This window comes from Lonchura striata, chromosome 1 (genome assembly GCF_046129695.1).
Source record: "Lonchura striata isolate bLonStr1 chromosome 1, bLonStr1.mat, whole genome shotgun sequence".
Taxonomy (NCBI): Eukaryota; Metazoa; Chordata; class Aves; order Passeriformes; family Estrildidae; genus Lonchura; species Lonchura striata.
The window spans coordinates 136,224,501-136,238,389 of NC_134603.1; the positions used below are offsets into that span (position 1 = coordinate 136,224,501).

Genomic DNA, 13,889 nt, shown 5'->3' on the forward strand with positions numbered 1-13,889 from the left:
ATGAACTTGGTCTCACAGCAATCATGTAAAACTTGACACATATCAGCTTCTTTTTGTAAGGATGCAACACCAGCACTCAAAATATATTACATAATACAGTTTTAATGAGTTGTATTACTTATAACAAAGGTTGTGATATAAGTCTTTACAAATCAGCGTATCAAGATATGATGAAAAAGAAAGGTTTGCCTTATATGTGGTTTTCACATAACGTGTATTCTTTGCTCTTGTCTAACTTTAAATAGGGCAGGTGATTTATCCAGAAAATGGTGTTATCCAATAGCAGTGGTAGCCTGATTTCAGAAATTTCTTCAAGTTTGACCATGTATATCTTGTAGAATTGAACTTTACCAATAAACACCGTAGTGAATGCACACTGCAGGTTTTGAATGATCTCTGGCACTAGGTGCAGGACTGCTGGACACCACGCAGGGAATCTCTAGTAGCTACACTGCTGTGGGAGCGCGCTGGCCAGCAACAGCAACAGTGGAGCGAGCAGACAAGTCAGGTACACATCTGCTACTAAAATAATTGCCTCGTAGGAATTAAACAGGAGTGACCACTGCAATGTACAGATATGAGCTGACACTTTGTCATAAGGTAAAAGCATTACCTGTCTGGTGAGATAATACACACGCAGCTGGCAGCACGATGTCCCCTTGTAAACCCTGGATGAGTTTGCCTGGCGATCCTCTCAGCCAGCCTGAGCTCACTCAGCATTTGTTTTGAATTGAACGACTCAAAACAGAAGGAGTAACACATTCTGTTTAAGAAAAAAGGTTCACTCATTCAAACAAGATTTTCAGGGAGATGTGTAAAATCTCTATCAGACTTTTGCTGAATAGCCAGCACTGGAGAGCTTTTTTGTCAGAGTGGCAGACACTTTGGAAATTTTAGTGCAGATAAATCTAAGTTTGTACCCTTATTACATTAGACAAGGTTGCTTGTGACAGAGTATATGAAATAGCAGTGCTAGGGGCAGCCTCTGTTATTCTTTTATGATTTACAGAAATGTTAACCTTGATTTTGCCAAAAGGTTAAAAACAACATAACAAACTGTGCTAAAGAAATTGAATGATCTTGATGAAATCTAGGTTTAGAATGAAATCTGCAAGTTTTAACCTGAGAGAAATAGCCTCCCAAAACCAAAGCAAATAATAAATCCATTTTCTGAATAAAAAAAAAATCTGTGGACATTACTGCTATGACTGATTTTAAAGCATTTTTTATAACTATGTATCTCTGTTTAGTTTGTTCTCCAAGCCATTAATCCTCTATATGGATTAAGCTTCTTTGAGGCTTTATATATCTATAGCTATATCTATATGAATGAGAAAAATAGGTTTTAATACACACTTTTTTTTTTTTTTTTTGCATGTAAATATCTGCTTCTTTCTTTGCATATGTGTTATCTTTTTTGGTAATATGCTTCTCTGTGTCCATCTTGTAGGCACACCTTACCACAAACTGGTACTAGCTTCCATGGAAAAGGTCTGTGTGACAGCATTTTCTCACGTGTCCGATCTCCCACTCTTCCTTTGTTTGTTGGAAAAATCCCACTGACTTCAGTGAGACCAGACACTAAGACAATGAAGGCTGTCTATATTCCTGCGAAATTCTAGTGGAACATCTGCAGTACATTAATCCATAACTACTTTATTAAAAATAGAACCCAGGTACAGACTAAGTGCTAAAAGACTAATGAAGACTAATTGCTGCAAAGAAAACACTCTGCCTTAGTCTGATGGTGTGGATGCCAGGCTTTCTAAATATTTATACAACTAACCATCAACAATGGGCCTGTAATAATTGTCTAAATATATATTTACATGTATACAAATTAAAAGCCAAATCCCTTTTCCACTAATAGCAATGAGAGTTTTGCCATTTGCTTTGGTGGAATCAGTGATATGGTCCAATAGAATAGTTTGTCAGCTGTTATATATTTCAGGGGAAAATAGTGTTTCTTCTGTCTTTTGCTTTTAGAGGAAAGCTAAGGGAAAGACAAAATTTAAATAACTCCACTGGATTGATACTGTGTTAGAAGTCTAATACAAACCTACAAAACAGGAACATTGAGTTAAGGCTTAAAGCTGATTAGTTTCTACTTTTAAGTGGAAGGGTAAGAAAGTACAAGGCAAACAACTTCTTTGCAGAGAAAAAGTATATTTTGATTACCTCTTCCTTTTATTGTAAAATCATTCCTCACCACACTATGAGTGGACTCCAAGCATCATTGTTAGCAGGTAAGTCACAAGAACCAAAGCTGAAGTATGGATAAAGCAGCAAGATCATAACACATCAAAGTATCATATACACTGAAGAAGTAACTCAGCGTCCTTAGGTGGGTTTTTGTTCCCTATAAAAATTTGATCTATGTAGAACTTCATTCACATGGACACTTAACAATGAGGAAGTATTTGCTTTGGCGGAAGTGGATCGCACATCTGTTTAACTTGGTTTGTGGGGTTTTAACATAAGGTTTCTCTGCGTTGTACAGATGTGAATCAGGTAGCATTCAACGTTTTCCCCCCACTGCTGAGGTGTTCAGTGGTCACTCTCTGCTGGGGTGCTTGTTTCATTGACTTTTGCTGCGCAATCCATCGCTTAGAAGAGCAGACTTCATTTCTTGACTGGTTTGGTGGATCTTTTTACTCATTGTCAGTCAGCATAAATAATAAATCCAGAAAATGTGCTGTATTTGTTGTTGTTTCCTCCATGTGCTTTTCCTCCATCTAATTTAATGTAAACTTCATCTCCTGGCTCCAAGTGAAGAACCACGCTGTTACTGGCATAGTCGTAGTTCTGATCAGCATCCTGAGCAATCGCACTTGCTCGAACCTACATAAAATACAGAATGACTGGTTAAGAAAACTCAAACCATTTTTCCTGCCTGGTGAAATAAAAGCATATCCTCAAAGTTTTATTCAACATGCATGAGTTTCCATTTTAAACATCTGGCAACAGAGATTATAGTTTACTCCTATGGCAATCGCTTACTTTCTCCTACTGTACTTTGGAAACTAAAGCAATAATAGTCTTCTTTCTCAGTCATCTGATGAATACACAACTCCCAGATCTTCTATAGATGCTAGGAGCCTTTTTATAAATATATGTAAGAATAGCTGGAATTGGGAAAACTGGATCTGATCATGTGCCAGTTTTACATTGATGTAACTTTTGTGTCAGTGGGACAAGTGATTGACAATGTTGAGGATCCACAGGGAGGCCCACAGGGAGCTCCCAAGATGGACTTTTTCCAGAGGCAGTTTATTGTCATACTAAGCAATAGGATCATGCTGCAAAAAACAAATACAAGAGGTACACCCCTACACAGACATGCACACAAGCAGTCTGGGTTTGGAAAAACTGCTATTACTACATTTCAGTAAGCAAACATTTAATTTCACTGTGTTTTCAGAGATGCACTTGTGAAAAAAAAACACAGGCAAGTCACTATTTGCTGTTAAGAGGTTTTTGGAATTTAAAAGTCATTGAGGGCTTTTCATTTGCAACTTTCTCTTAAACATATTTTTTTCCCATTTCTCCCTTGGTATTCCACTACTGATTAAATTTGACATTTCTTGCAAACTGGAAGTAATCTGTAATTTCAAGATATATGTTGGTTTCCAGCAATGAACAGCCTTTGCCATTGTAAGTCTCCAAATCATTTATATATAATTTGACTCTGTTTGGTAAAATATTTAAACACAGTTGTGTGTGATTTATTTCAGTGTAACACGTCATCTGCTTGTTGCTTGTCTTTGTTCTAGTGTAGTTACAGAGCAGTAAATGATTTAGTGGCATTGCAAATCTGAACTAAGTAATAATGCATGACTTGGCGTACTATATGTGGGATTTTTTTCTGCTCTGAACTGAAAAAAATAGGCTATAAGTCACAATTTTCCATGGATTCCTTTCAAAGTTTACATGATAAATTTCCAAATTAAATTTTCATGTGATATGATTTCACATTAATATTGAAATGTTTAAAAGGAGGGGGTTCTTTTACCATGCAGGATCTTATGGCATTATGCAGCTTAAAAATCACAGTAGGTGGAAATTCTTTATGCATCCTGTAAGAACAGTGAGAAAGGCTGCAAAGGCTTGCAGAGCTGTGACAGGCTGCAAATTTAAACTGATACGTGGCATGATGATAAACCCCGACTATTTCAGGACTTCTTGGTCCTGACTTGTCTGGTATTGTTTACAGAGGTGATCTATTTTGCTAGTTTTTAAAGCAATAATTATTCTAAATACTGGGTGTTTCCTTTGGAATAGTGACTGGCAGGGCAGAGTTGAAGGCTCTGGGCCATTAACCCTGGAAAGACCTTCCAGAGAAAATAATGGACTGAGATGGTTGCCTGTGCTGGAAATGGAAAGGGCAAATGGGGAGGAGTGAAAAGGCTACAGACAATGTAGAAAAACTTTCACAGAGAGTTAGTATCTTGCGTAATGGTGAGAAAAATGGTTTAAAGGACTTTTTGAACTCATGTTTACTTCCTAATGAAATGCTGCTTTGTGGATTTGTATAAAATCTTGTGGATGGTGATGGTGAATTTGAATTGCATCTGTGACTATCCTAAGGGAGTCAGCATGTGGACACTGGCTACAACAGCAATGGATATTTCATTTTCAAGATTCTACATAATACATACTGGCTGGAAAAAAATATGCTTGGTATTGAAAGTCAAGAAACCAAAATGCAGATATTACTGCCCTGTGTGTAGCAGCAAAGGTCCTCTATGCTATTCTTAGTGGGTTTGCCTTCTTGCTTGGTTAGCCAGAACACTTTCTTTTTAAAGCCTAGGTGAACAGTCTCAAATGAATTCTTCTGAAACTAATAGAGTGTACTGCTGCAAGAGGGTAAATGCATCTCAAAATTAAAGCATTATGAGACAATACATTTCATAAGTTCCAAGTTCTTTCATGAAGCTACACTCAGCCTGCAGACACATACCTAGGCTGTGTCACCTCAGCAATTCCCTGCTCAAGCTTGATAACCATTAAAGCAGACACTGTGGTAACACTGGGGACCTTGAGGTTTCACATATGGATTGCTTAGGAATGCTTTTTAATTTTTTTTTTCTGTAAGTCATACAGTTTTCAGTGTTTCAGGGTTTTTTCATTGTTAGAGAACATTGGATTTATAATATTGCCTGTCACTCCATTTGGCTACTTACTCCCAAAATTTCTGAGCTTCCTTACAAATATCCTAAAGCCTGTCACATCAGCATTTATTGTTTCAAGTATAAATCCTAATCAATCATTAAGACATCAAAATTGTGGGTCGATTTTAAACCATTGATATGCAGGTATTTACCTAAATATCTTGTATAATACATACAAATGTACACATAGAACCCCTCCTTAGGTGGGATTTTTCTTTCTTCTTTGAATAACTATGAGTTTGTCTCATGTCTGGCACTGGAAGTACCTATATTTGGAAATGCTTAGACCGCAGGTTCAATTGAATGTTTGTAATTGGATGCTTCTTTAAAACTACTGCTACGTATTTATTTTTCAGGGTTTGGGAAAATAAACAATCTACAACATTATAAACATGGGTAAAAATAGATAAATTCTTTAATTGTAAGTAGAAATGTATTTCTGCAGTGAAGAATATTGTTTTTGTAGCAAGGTACTAAAGTGAATATATTAGGATGTACCTAGTTTTACTAATCCTGGTTTATCTGCTGAGACAGTATTTATGGTAGATATTTTCTAATTTAATTAATTGCCGCTGATATCCTCATTATTCCGTTTTCACAGTCCTGAGGAGCCATAAACAAAAGGTTAAGTGGCATATCAGATTAATTTACTGGCCGCCGCCGCTCCCGGGTGCGCCGAGCACAAAGGGCCGCCAGCCGGCCGTGCTGCGCTGGGGAGGAGAGGCGCAAACGAACGGGGTTTTCCAGGCACGGCGGGGACACGGGGTCCGGAGTCCAGTCCTAGGGACACGGCGGGGAGCCGATCCATCCCCCAGCCTACCCCGCCGGAGGACGAGCAGCCCAGGGAGAGCGGCAGCGCTGGCTCCGGGCTCCGCGGGCGGCCAGCCCACCCGGGACGGCTCGGACGCCTCGGGACCTGTTGAGCCGCCGGTGCGCGGCGGGTCCCTCGCCCTCCCGCCGCACGGGGGGCCGGGGTACCGGCGAGAGCACCGCGGAGCTCGGGGACACGGGAACGATTGGGCACCTCGCACCATCCCTGGGCATCCAAAGCCTTGAGGGATGGCGGTGCCTCTAAGCGCCGGAGGAATTGGTGCCAGCCTAAGCGTGCCTGTTCACTACACACGGAAGAGGCGCAAAATTGCGAAGGAGAGGTTACAAGGGGGCAATGTAACAGGCAGTGGCTACGTTTATCCTAGTTAAAAGGGATGATTCCTCTGTATTTCAGACGGTAGCATTGCAAGCCCTTTAATTATTTCCGATGCTTTCATCCTGCCCAGGGGATGCCGACAGACTCGGGTCCTGCCCGGGCTCTCCGGGCGCCCGGTGTACCTCCTGGCAGGTCCCGCCAAGGGCTCAGGTCTGCGAGCGCCGAGCCCGCTCTATTACCAGCTCTCCTAACAGGGAGAAGAAGACTCGCACCCTTCCGGGGCCTGAGCGTGTCAAGCCCGGCGCTCCGCGTGGGAACCCCGTCCCGTGCTGTGGCTGCGTTCCTCCCACTCACCTCACCCTTTCTCCACACAGCACCACCCTCTCCTGAGCTCACCCACCGGCCTTGGCTGCCCTTTCTTGCCAGGGACTTTCCCCTCCCCAAGGGAGCGCCGGGCTCTTCGTGCCCCTGCGGGGGCAGCGCTGTTTGTACGCCCGCCCCCGCTCCCGTCCCGCAGCGCTGCGGGCCGCGCTCCGCGCCCGGGGCGGTGGCCAGGGCGGGCCGGGAGCTGCTCTGCTCGGAGAGCGGCCTGGGAGCGGCACCTGAGGAGCGGCTCTCGGAGGGGAGAGCGCGTCGAGTCCGCATTCAGCCAGCAGCCCGGGCGGCCTCGGCTGTGCGCGGAACACCCGGCCCCTCGGTAGCCTTCGGGTTCCCCGCCAGCTACGGAGAGGAGGCCGCTGGTCCTCATCGCTCTCCTCCCGCCGCCCGGGCTCGGGCTCCGCTCCCCCGGCACGCACCCGCGCCGCCTCCAGCGGCCGCCCGGCTCCCTCTCCCCGCCCGCTTCCCGCCCTTCCCGCGCCGCTCCGCCCGCTCCCGCGCAGCGTCCGCTCCCTCGGGGAACCCCCTCCGCCCGGGGACCCCTGCCCTCCTGTCCCCGGCTGCCCCCGGCGCGGCGCCCACCTGGTTATTCTTGCAGAGGTCGGCCCACATGCTGGTGCCGTCGCCGCCCCGCATGAGCACATGGTAGGTGAAGAAGTAGATGCCGGGGATGGAGCAGGTGAACTTGCCCGTGGTGGGATCGTAGTGGTTGCCGAGGTTGGTGACCACGTCGTCGAACTTGAGCACCTCGTAGCCCTCGTGCTGCCGCTTGAGGCCGGCGTAGAAGGCGATTTTGGGGACGGTGCTGTAGGTGGCGGCGCTGATGGCCCCCGCCGCGTTCAGCCCCGGCGCCCCGGGGGGGCCCGGCAGGCCCTGCCGCCCCGGCTCGCCCTTCTCACCCGGCGGCCCCACCGGGCCGGGCGGCCCCGGTTCCCCCGGCGGGCCGCGCGGCCCCGCTTTGCCCGGCCTGCCGGCCTCCCCCTTGGGCCCCTGGATGAAGGTGGGCAGGGACTGCATGAGCCCGCGGTCGGGCGTGGCCGCAGTGCTGGGCGCTTTGGTGCCGCCGTAGGGGTCGCAGACCATGCGGCAGGTGCCCAGCATCTCGTAGTGCGCCGAGGTGCCGGCCGAGCTGACCAGCACCGGGATGAGGATGACCAGCAGCAGCACCATCACCACCCCCAGCGCGCCGGCCGCTATCAGCCGCCGCCTGCTGCCCACCAGCCGGCTCAGCGCAGGGCGATCCTCTTGTCTGCTTTTGGACAAAATCTTGATGGTTGGCGGGGTTCCTCCTCAGAGCCGAAAAAACGCCGAGCCCGCGCGAGCTCGGCTCCCCTGGGGCTCGGCCGCCCTCCCAAGGGCCGCCGGTGTTGCGGGGGATCCCGCGGGTCGCGGCGCTCCGCTGCGGCCGCTGCAGCCGCGGGGCGGGCGAGGGAGCGGAGCGGAGCGGGAGAGGAAGAGCTGCCGCCGCGCCCCGGCCGCCCGCACTTTTATGCTCCCGCTGGCGATCGACTTTTTTTTTTTTTGCAGGCTGTGCCAGTCCGAGTCAACTTTCCCTGGAACTTGCCTTTCCTCTCGCGATCGCCCCGCTCGCCTCCTCGCTCTCTCCCTCCCTCTCTCTCTCTTTTCGCAGAGACGACAGTCCTCAGCGGGGACGCGCCTCCCGGCCGCCCCGGTACCCGCCGCCCGGTGCCCGCGCCGCCGCGCCGAAGCCGAAGCCGGAGCCGGAGCCGGAGCCGAAGGGAGAGCGGGATCCTGCCCGAGTGCCACCTGCCAGGAGAGGAGGAGGCTGACGAGCGCGCTGGAGCAATTTATAGGCACCCAAAAGCGCAGGGGAAAGGGGAGCTGCTTTGGCATCTCATTCCAGCATCTGCTCTGCTCTTCCCACTCACAGAGAGTTTGGCATTACTCTGGCAGTGTGGGAAATATATATTTTTTTTTTTTCTTTTCTCCCTCCCCCACCTCTCCCGCAAACGGATGAACAGCGAAATCGTGAGCCTCACTCACTAGCTGCATCTTGTGATGACAGCTCTTTCTGAAGCAGACCGAAAGGAAGAGACGTGCTTAGCAGCCTCTGGGTACCCTTCAGGTCACCGATCGAGAATTAAAAGGTCAATCTACCTCCTGCTTAACGCTTCCCTGAGGCCCCTTTGCCATGTTAGCGTTTTCTGGGAAATACCGCTTTACATGCAGGGATGTTTTACCAATTGTCCAAGTAAAAGTTATTTGAAAATATACCTCCAACAATAATAAAAAGAGTAACGGCAATTTCGGATCTCCCTCTTTCTTCTCGTCCGAATTGCAACCATAAAGGCAGAAAAGGAAATAGTTTTTCCTGTGAATTAAAATTTACGTGCTCATCACTGGCTACAGTGTTTCCCGATGTTAAAGCCAGCCGCTGCTCTGCTTGCAAACCGACACTGAGGGAAAGCGTTCCCTTTTGTTTAGAAGCCAAAGAAAAGTCCGGGGTATATGCAAATCGTCAGATGCTTAAGACCTGATATAAAGATCTCTTTGGCTTAACTCAGGGGCAGCAAAGCATTTTGTTAAATCTTGGAGGCTGTTTTGTGGTGGTTGTTTTTTTGTTTGGGTTTTTTTGTTGTTGTTTTTTGGTTTTTTGTGCATGAAAGTCTTCTCCTCCCCCAGGGTCTAGTGGGCACCTTTGTGGCTGAGTGGGAAGGTGAATGTGCAGTATTAGTGGCACAAGATATTAAAGAACTTGTCCTGCTTACAGATATACAAGGTACACAAAGAGCTGTTTAAATAAACAAACAGAATTGATTCCTAAATCATACTTCTGTATTCAGGAGCAATGGACGTCAATCAAACCTGGGTGACATTTGCCTGTCAATACAGGGATGATGGCTGGAAAGAGTGTGACTTATTACAGCAAGGCAAGAATCAGAAATGAGCAACAGCGGCAAATAGGACAACAACCAAATAATGGCATCTCCAGTGATGATCAGAGGGCTGTGATCTTGTCTTGGATTTTATTAGCACGAATCTGCTCTCCCCTCACCGTTCCCTTTTATTTCTTTTCTATTCTGCAACACAATAAGGTCAAACAAGCAGCAGTGGGAAACAAAGATTCATTGATTCTTCCTTTTAAGCAGAAATGTCAGCAGCTCCTTTTGCTCTTTCCTGAGAGACTCAAAGGCATCGAGTGTGTCCATGCCGTGCAGAGATGGGCCAGTCCAGCTCCTTATCTCCCAAGAAAACTGTCGACAAAGCTTCCATTCATGCACTTGTAAATATTACTCCCTCCCCTTTTTAAAAAGTTTTTTTTTTCCCTTTTCTCTAATGCTCTGTCTTAAAAAAATTCCTTATCTGGCACTGACACAAGCTAGCCAGTTCCCTTAGCTAAGGGCTTCCCCTCAAGACCCAGGAAGGCAGTCAAACACACTTGGAGGATTATGTTCATATCTCATTGCTCTCTTCACCCCACGGGAAAGGGCTTTCAGCACTGTTTTTTCTTTTGGGTAAGAAAAACTGAAAAGATGTGCCAGAAGTGACTGCTCTGTCTCAGCCTGTAGCTGGGCCCTTGAGGTGTTGTATTTAGTCATCCCTAAGCCAGCTGGCTTTTGTGACATCAGGGTGTGCATAAGCCTCCATTGCAATGGCTGTGATACACGTTAGGCAAAGGCCAGATCTCATCCTCAAATAAACACAAATCTGTCATGATCTGTGAAGCCATTGTGATGCTGGGTGACCTTTTAGTATCAAGCACACCTGCAGTTTCTTACTCCAGCTATGATAAGCCTGATTCTTATAGTGAGGTCCTACCATACCAACCATGTTTTCCTCAATAGTTTTATCTCACGCATACTGCCTGGGATGCACTGTTGCAGACCTTCTCCCAAAAAAGACAGCCACAAAAATCACAGCCAGAGTAACCAGAATAGTAACCAGAATAGAGAGATCAAGGAAAATACTGGGTTGTCAGCAGAGGTTATACGTTAGCTTGGAAGATAACATCTGACCTTGGATTTAGTTACCAGATTAACTTTAGTTCCCAAGGAAAAAACATATTTTCTTGGAAAACTAAGAATGGGAAACCAAAGTGCTCAGAAGTTATGCACCACACCACAGATCTCAGCAGTCTGATGAAAATTAAAAAGAAGAGTAGAAAACTCTTTTTACTATGGGACCTTTGTTGTCCTGAAATGCTGTGTCAAAAAATTGATTTGCCGTAATTAAGGCTTGGGTAGCACTTAGGTTATAATCTCTCCATGCTAAAGGCTGACAGTCCAGATTGACAGTCCATTCTTAGTGTAACCATTAAACCTATATGAGCTGCTGCCAGTCTTAATGTGCTAAATTTATTTGTATTTTTGAAGCCCTCTTGCTGGCTGGCTCCAGCTTTTCAGCTTGTTTGCTTCCTTTCCTGTTTTCTCAGCCCTTGTGCATTCAGACTTGCAGGTGGTGTTTGAGCTGTATCCCTTGCAGCCTCTGCTATTTGCAACAACTTTGTCACAGACCTTACTCATTAATTAGTTAATATTCATGCAGAGACTTAAAGACATACAGCATAACATGCATGTCCATTTTACACATGTGCTGTTGCCTCAGCACTAACACAGGAAAAAACTGAAGAAAACCATTTACAAATTTATCCACTGGCACACAGGGCAACACAATCTGCAGGCACCAAGCACAAAATGGCTCCTCATGTCTGCACTGCTAAATTCAAAGTTAGCCCAGGAAAAATAATCTGTGAAAAAGGTCAACCCTTTATCAACTACAGTAAGCAGGAGTAACATGGAAAAAGACATATGCCTAGAAAATGAGTGTGCCAGTGATGTGCCAAGCTCCACACTGCTTCTGCTCACTCCTATCTGCATCTGGTTTACTCTGACTTACATTTTCAATCTCTTTTATTATTATTTTAGAGACGTGATTTGAATTTCACTCTGCTCAGAAATTAAGGTTTTCTACACTGTCCTGTTATAAACACTGGTTTAATTACGTATGTAAAGATTAGCATTCAGCCTGGGTCCCAGTGATATGGTCAAGGAAAACACATGCACTCATTCCAACACATAATTAGGTTCAATGCTGTAAAATATAAAGAGGGAAAATATTCATATCACTAGAGGTGGCTCAAAGGTACCGTGGTGACAGACATGGCAGTGACATGTTGCTATCCCAAACCATCCGTAGTATCCTAGACCATGTTTCCTTAGTTTGGTAAAATCAGCACTGGCATTTGTGTCAGGTAGCAGGTCCTGGAGAGGACCATGTCCTCCACCAGTTTTGGTAGGAGATGGTACAGGCAGCTTTAACCAAACTCTCAGAAAACCTGTTTTGGTCAGGATGACTGAAGACCAAATATGTTTTTAGAGCTGCAAGGTGCCCACTGTATTCCTTAATAAAAATTAGGCTTTTCATGCTCATGGAAAGAAAATCAGCTGTGGTGTGTAACAGTAAAAAATAGTTTTACTTATTTTTGGAAGTTTTTATCTGTCCTTTGGAACATAGGAAGTCCTTTTCCAGGCTATTCTCTGCTACTAAGGGATTTAAGCCTTCTTTATATGTGATTGTAAATAATGTAGATTACGTTTTATTTCAATTAATAAAGCCCTTTGAAGACCAGTCTCTGAATGCAAAGGTAGGAAAATGATCCAAAGAAAATGTGTCCAGCCTTGAAAGGGTTACATCCACTTTTCAAATCCAAATGGGGAGGGAATTCGAGGAGGGCTGTTGCTAAAGTGACAGGGCTTAACAAGGAGAATTTGCAAATATATTTGACATATTTCTTCCTTTTTAGTTTTTAATCTAAAAAGATCAGTCAAATATGACTGGTTACGGGGGGGAGGGAAGGATTGAGAGCAGAATTAAAGTGGAAAGATTGGAACCAAAATCATGCATGTCATGTTTTGACTGGTGAATTACCGCAGATATAAAAACATAACTGTGTATGTAAAAATCAGTCTTAAACACACAGGAACCTAAAGATTACACATTCAGCTGACAAAGTTTAAAGATATAAAAGAATCACATATGACACTTGATAATTGTCAATGTAAATAGCAGTAATCAACCATAAAAGATTCTCATAATTGCGAGTGCCCCTGTTTATTCAAAATAAAACACTAGTTGCAAGCAAAAAAATTGTTCTTTCAGGTTTCTTCTTTCCCATTAACCTTCAAGCCTGCTGGTGTGTGTCTTCTCTCTATTTTATCCCTCTGGAGTCATGATCTAAGGTGATGAATACAAGTCTGTAGTGCTGCTTGGGAAAGCATATGTACAGTCAACCTTGGGATTATTTTTGGTTATGATGCAAACACCTCTCCAGCCACGGTGTGGCCTGAGCAGTTCATTGCTCTTGCCCTGGTGACGGTACAGAACGGCCAGAGCTGATTCAGATTCATGGTCCCTGGGTAAAGCTGTACCCACTGAAATCCCTTTCTTACCTGTCCCCCTTTCCACGTGGCAGCTCCACGCTTTGTTTTGCACAAGGAGCTGGAATTTGGACAGCTTCTGGAGGGTCCCTAAGAACCACGGTGCTAGAGAGGGGTAACTGAGCAATGCTCACACCAACCAGTAAATGCTTCCTGCATAAATAGACTCAGTTTGCCCATAAGTGCTTTGCATTTCAGGGACTGGATTTCCAGCCATGAAGATTTTTACACAGCACTTCCACCAGCTTTTCTCACAGGAGCCTGGGCATCCAGTGACCATGACAGTATCTGCTTGCAGCAGGGTCCAGCTCACAGCCTAGGTCAGCTGTACTTGCTGAAAACATCTTTTTTCTGTCCACACCCCACTTTTCCCTTCCTGTAGAATGGGCATTTTAACTGATCACCCTCTTCTAATGAAAAAGTGTTGTCTTCTGCCATCACCTACCTAACCACGACAGTGGTGGCAACATTTTCCATGTAGGCTTTCTGCTTGATCCACTCTCCTCCTTTTAACTCCCTTCTCGTCAAAATCCATAGAACATAACCTGTCACAAGGAGGCACTCAGAAGAACTCACAGTGTTCATCAATAAAGCCCAAAATATAGAGATAGTCATAAATGCTATTAAATCAAGGAGTATTGCTAATAATGAAGGCTACAGTGTCGGCATTCTTATGAGGATGTAAATAGTAAATACAAAGGGGTGGAAGATAAATGTCTCTAACATGGGAGTAAGATTAAGCAACCACTTTGTCCCTGCTTAAAGCTACACCAATAAGCAAAGGCATATATCATG

General features: G+C 45.2%; 1 protein-coding gene across 1 annotated transcript; it reads right to left on the bottom strand.

The window, feature by feature from the left end:
* Positions 1 to 82: 82 nt before the first annotated feature.
* C1QL3 (complement C1q like 3) lies at positions 83 to 8,121 on the bottom strand. The gene is made up of 2 exons (XM_021551715.3): positions 7,279 to 8,121; positions 83 to 2,841 (listed from the first exon to the last, which is right to left on the bottom strand). Exons 1-2 carry the CDS (start codon positions 7,864 to 7,866, stop codon positions 2,662 to 2,664), a joined length of 768 nt encoding a protein of 255 aa, XP_021407390.1. The 5' UTR covers positions 7,867 to 8,121; the 3' UTR covers positions 83 to 2,661.
* Between the last annotated feature and the right edge of the window lie 5,768 nt (positions 8,122 to 13,889).

Excerpts from the sequence above, each read along its gene's own strand:
- C1QL3 (XM_021551715.3), bottom strand. The coding sequence starts at position 7,866 with ATGGTGCTGCTGCTGGTCATCCTCATCCCGGTGCTGGTCAGCTCGGCC. Across the intron at positions 2,842-7,278 it reads ACCTCTGCAAGAATAACCAG|GTTCGAGCAAGTGCGATTGC; the intron begins GTGGGCGCCGCG and ends TATTTTATGTAG.